This window comes from Lathyrus oleraceus, chromosome 7 (assembly GCF_024323335.1).
Source record: "Lathyrus oleraceus cultivar Zhongwan6 chromosome 7, CAAS_Psat_ZW6_1.0, whole genome shotgun sequence".
In the NCBI taxonomy this organism is placed as follows: domain Eukaryota; kingdom Viridiplantae; phylum Streptophyta; class Magnoliopsida; order Fabales; family Fabaceae; genus Lathyrus; species Lathyrus oleraceus.
This window is the reverse complement of record NC_066585.1, coordinates 80,462,614-80,466,571: the sequence shown is the minus strand read 5'-3', so window position 1 is coordinate 80,466,571 and position 3,958 is coordinate 80,462,614. Positions and strand designations below refer to the sequence as shown.

The window sequence follows — 3,958 nt, the reverse complement described above, 5'->3', positions numbered from 1 at the left end:
GAAAGCGCTGTCTAAGGTCTAATTAAAATAAAATTTCAGACTCCATTTCAATTTTCGTTCTCTGTTCTTTTGTTTTCCCTCCTGGGAACGTTGAAACCCTATCAGCGAAAACCATAACAGCGAACACGAATACACTTCCATTTTTCGGTTTCAATCATTGAACGTGTTTGAAGAATCGTACGTGTCTCGACATTTGGGTTTTGACTTCGTTTTTCGTTTCTACTGTTCTTCATTTCTTGCGGTATGTTCTTCAATATTTCTTCATTTCTTCGTTTCTACTGTATAATCTTGTTGAGAATGTTGAGAATGTTTATAATCTTGTTGAGAATGTTTATTCTAAATTCCATATACCTTTACTAGATCAATGAAAAACTTGAACAATGATAAAACTTTTGAGCACTAGGAGTATATTGTCAAGAATTCCATATACCTTTACTAGATCGATGAAAAACTTGAACAATGTTGAAATGATCTTCTTTTTCCATTATTTTGTTATGGAAAACTTAATATGTTGTCTTCATCAAAATCTTATAGGAAACTTGTCTTCACAAGTTGCACTTTTACTAAATTACAATCATTTCTACATTGATAAATGAAAATGACACTCATTTTAAAATAAATATATTTTTTTACTATAACAATATTATTGTATTTTTAAATTTGTGTTTAAAAATCTTAAAAGGAATATCGAAAAGGAGATAAGATCTGTTACGATAATCCCACGTGACATTGATAGAGAAAGAGTGGGCATGGTGGTAAAGTTGAAAACAAAAATGAAAAGGTTGAGACGAGGTGAGTGAGAGATGAATCCAGAATCACAGTCAACTTAACGTTTACTCAACCTAACTTGTTACTACTATCGATGCTCTCTCATTTTTCTCTTTCTTCATTCTGATGATGATGACGATGATGGGGTTCAAGAGTGTGAACTTGATCTATTATGCACTCTTTCTTACCATTCTTGTAAACGTCAATGCTTCAATTCATCACTACAACAACGAACCCTTCACTCACCGTTCCAACGCTTTCTTCTTCCACGCTGGAACAGAAGCTATCTTCTCCTCTTCTTCGTCTTTCATCAGGTATTACCAATCTCACACTCTTTTCTTTTCACTCACTATTACGGTTAGATTAGGGTTAGGGTTTAGGTTTCATTCTTTTCAATTCAATTCAGGTTCGAAACAATGTCGTTCAACAGACCCAGAGAATCTGTTATCTCCTATGGCCAAATGCAAACCCATACTGGTCTTGTTGAAGCAATTATTCTTGAAGTTAAAGACAAAAACAGAATCGGTGGGTTCTATTTTAATCCCAAGTCTGATTTAATTTGTTGTACCCCTGATCTTGCTAAAGAATATAACTGTAATGTTGGTGAAGTTATCATTCATAATAATCCTGATAATCCTGACTTTCCCAAACGGATCAAAACCTTCTTCCGAGGAATCAGTGAAGTTGCTCATATGGATCTTCAAACTGTTGAAATCAATGCTACTGGGATGTATTATCTTTACTTCATGTTTTGTGATCCTAACCTGAAAGGGACTACTGTTACAGGAAAAACTGTATGGAGAAATCCTAATGGTTATCTTCCTGGTAAAATGGCACCTCTTATGACCCTTTACGGTTTCATGTCTTTGGCTTATCTGTTACTTGGTCTTCTATGGTTTTTGAGGTTTCTTCAGTTTTGGAAAGAGAAGGATATTATTCATGTTCACCTTCACTACCACATTACTGCTGTTATTGCTCTTGGAATGTGTGAGATGGCTTTATGGTATTTTGAGTATGCCAATTTCAATGTTACTGGTAGTAGGCCTATGGGAATTACCATATGGGCGGTTACTTTCACCTCTGTTAAGAAGACACTTTCGAGGCTGCTTCTGCTTGTTGTATCTATGGGATATGGTGTTGTTCGTGCTACACTTGGCGCGCAAGGGGTTGCCCATAGAGTTGTGCTTCTTAGGGTGATGCACTTTGTTGCATGTGAAACGTTTGAGCTTGTTGAGCATTTGGGGAACATCAATGACTTCTCTGGGAAATCTAAGTTGCTGTTGGTACTCCCTGTTGTTTGCCTTGACTCATGCTTCATTCTATGGATCTTCTCTTCCTTGTCTAAAACCTTGGAGAAACTGCAGGCAATTACCAATTTCACTTCCTTTCCATATTCTTCAGTGCTGTTTTATGATTGTAATAATAACCAATTAACCACTGCCACTAATCTCTGTTTGGGTTGTGTTTCTTTTTTGGGAAAGAAATAGTTGTTTACCAAGGTTTAAGGTGTATATAATGTGGAATAGGGGCATTTTATGGACCCTTTTGAAAATATGTAAGTTAGGCATACTATTTCTACTTATTCTCATTTTCTATTTATTCTTGGGTGTACACAAGGAGAAACTTAGCTAAGCTGGAGATCTACAGAAAATTTACAAATACCCTGGCAGTGTCTGTGCTACTGTCCATTGCATGGATTGGCTTTGAGGTAGTTTTTGTAAAAGATATCTGATGCATTGGAATAAACAATTTTAGAGATGCAATTGATTATCATTTAAGCATTTTTTAAAATTAAATAAATTAGAGATAATATTGCTAATGATCATTTGTTACTGTGGTTAACCAGCTGTACTTCAATGCAACTGATCCTCTAAGTGAGCTGTGGCAAATTGCTTGGATTATTCCCGCCTTTTGGTCCCTGCTTTCATATACTCTCTTGCTGGTGATATGTGTACTTTGGGCTCCTTCTCGTAACCCTACTAGGTACGTCCTTTCATGAATGGTGTTATTAAGAGAGTTACATGGTTGTTTTATGCTAATATTATATACCGGGTTAATATCCCAGAGACATTATAATTATTTTCATTCTTGCGGTATGTTAATACCGGGTTAGCATTTCATTCTAAATTCATCTATTATAATTATTTTCCAAGTTACCATCTAACATTTGCCTAATCATTACAGTGGACATTGGTTGTTGCTCGCAATCAATCCTATCCGAGAAATTGTGTATTATCTTGACTCGTTAGGAAATGATTGGACAACATACCCGGATATGAAGGTCCTAATTGACACGTAAGTGAGAATGTTCAAAATTTTTCTTAGTTTATGTGAATTGTTCTAATTGCTTCATTTTTATTTTATTAGCGTCCTACAAGCTTTTCGGGCCCAACGAGATATCCAAACCTCAAGGAGGGGCGCCAACTCCATTACATGGATTAAAGTGGCGGTATATTTTTAATTACCACATTTTTTATTATATTAGTGATGACACTTGATAAAACTTAGGATTTATAATCCATATTTTTTTTTCATATGTAGTGTCCTCAACAACGTAATCAAATAGATTGCGGGTATTTCATGTTGAGGTTTATGCGAGATACTCTTGCTTTGGGCCGATTAAAGATTCCCACCGATGTATGTATTTCTAACTTATGAGTTATTTTTATATTTACACATATCTCATATAATTAAATAGTTGGAATTAATTCAAAATATGTTATATTATTATGTAGTACTTTGAGGAATTCAAGTGTGCATTTTATACAAAGGATCAAGTGGACGAAATCAAAGAGGAGTGGTGTCAATTCAAGATAGAGCTCAATGTTTGTTCATAAATTTGTGTAATTAATGTGTACATTTGTAGTATATGTAATGAATTGTAAATGTGTACATAAATTTGTATATATTTTGATACATTTAAGGCAAAATTGGTTTGAATTGGTATATATATATATTTGTTAGCCAAAAATTGGTAGAAAAAAAGCCAAAATGGCATAATTAAAATGTGATAATTGTCTGTCAAAATCTGGTTGAAAACAGGTAGAAATTCTGGTTTATAAACTTGGAAAAAAATGTGGTTTAAAACAAAAGCTTCAAAAATTTTCGTATACCTTAGACAGCGCTTTTGTAAAAAGCGCTGTCTAAGGGGGGGATTAGAAAGCGCTTTAGGCAAAAGCGCTGTCTAAGG

The 3,958-nt window shown here is 34.5% G+C and overlaps 1 protein-coding gene across 1 annotated transcript; it reads left to right on the top strand.

Moving 5' to 3' along the window:
- The first annotated feature begins 696 nt into the window (after nucleotides 1–696).
- Nucleotides 697–2,315, top strand: LOC127105526 (uncharacterized). Its single transcript, XM_051042714.1, has 2 exons — nucleotides 697–1,082; nucleotides 1,175–2,315. The coding sequence occupies exons 1-2, from the start codon at nucleotides 895–897 to the stop codon at nucleotides 2,253–2,255; spliced, it is 1,269 nt and encodes a 422-aa protein (XP_050898671.1). The 5' UTR covers nucleotides 697–894; the 3' UTR covers nucleotides 2,256–2,315.
- Nucleotides 2,316–3,958: the final 1,643 nt, after the last annotated feature.

What these genes read in the sequence shown, in the direction of transcription:
- LOC127105526 (XM_051042714.1), top strand. Translation starts at nt 895, where the DNA reads ATGATGATGACGATGATGGGGTTCAAGAGTGTGAACTTGATCTATTAT. An exon ending in TCTTCTTCGTCTTTCATCAG is followed by an intron (nt 1,083 to 1,174) that starts GTATTACCAATC and finishes AATTCAATTCAG; the next exon opens with GTTCGAAACAATGTCGTTCA.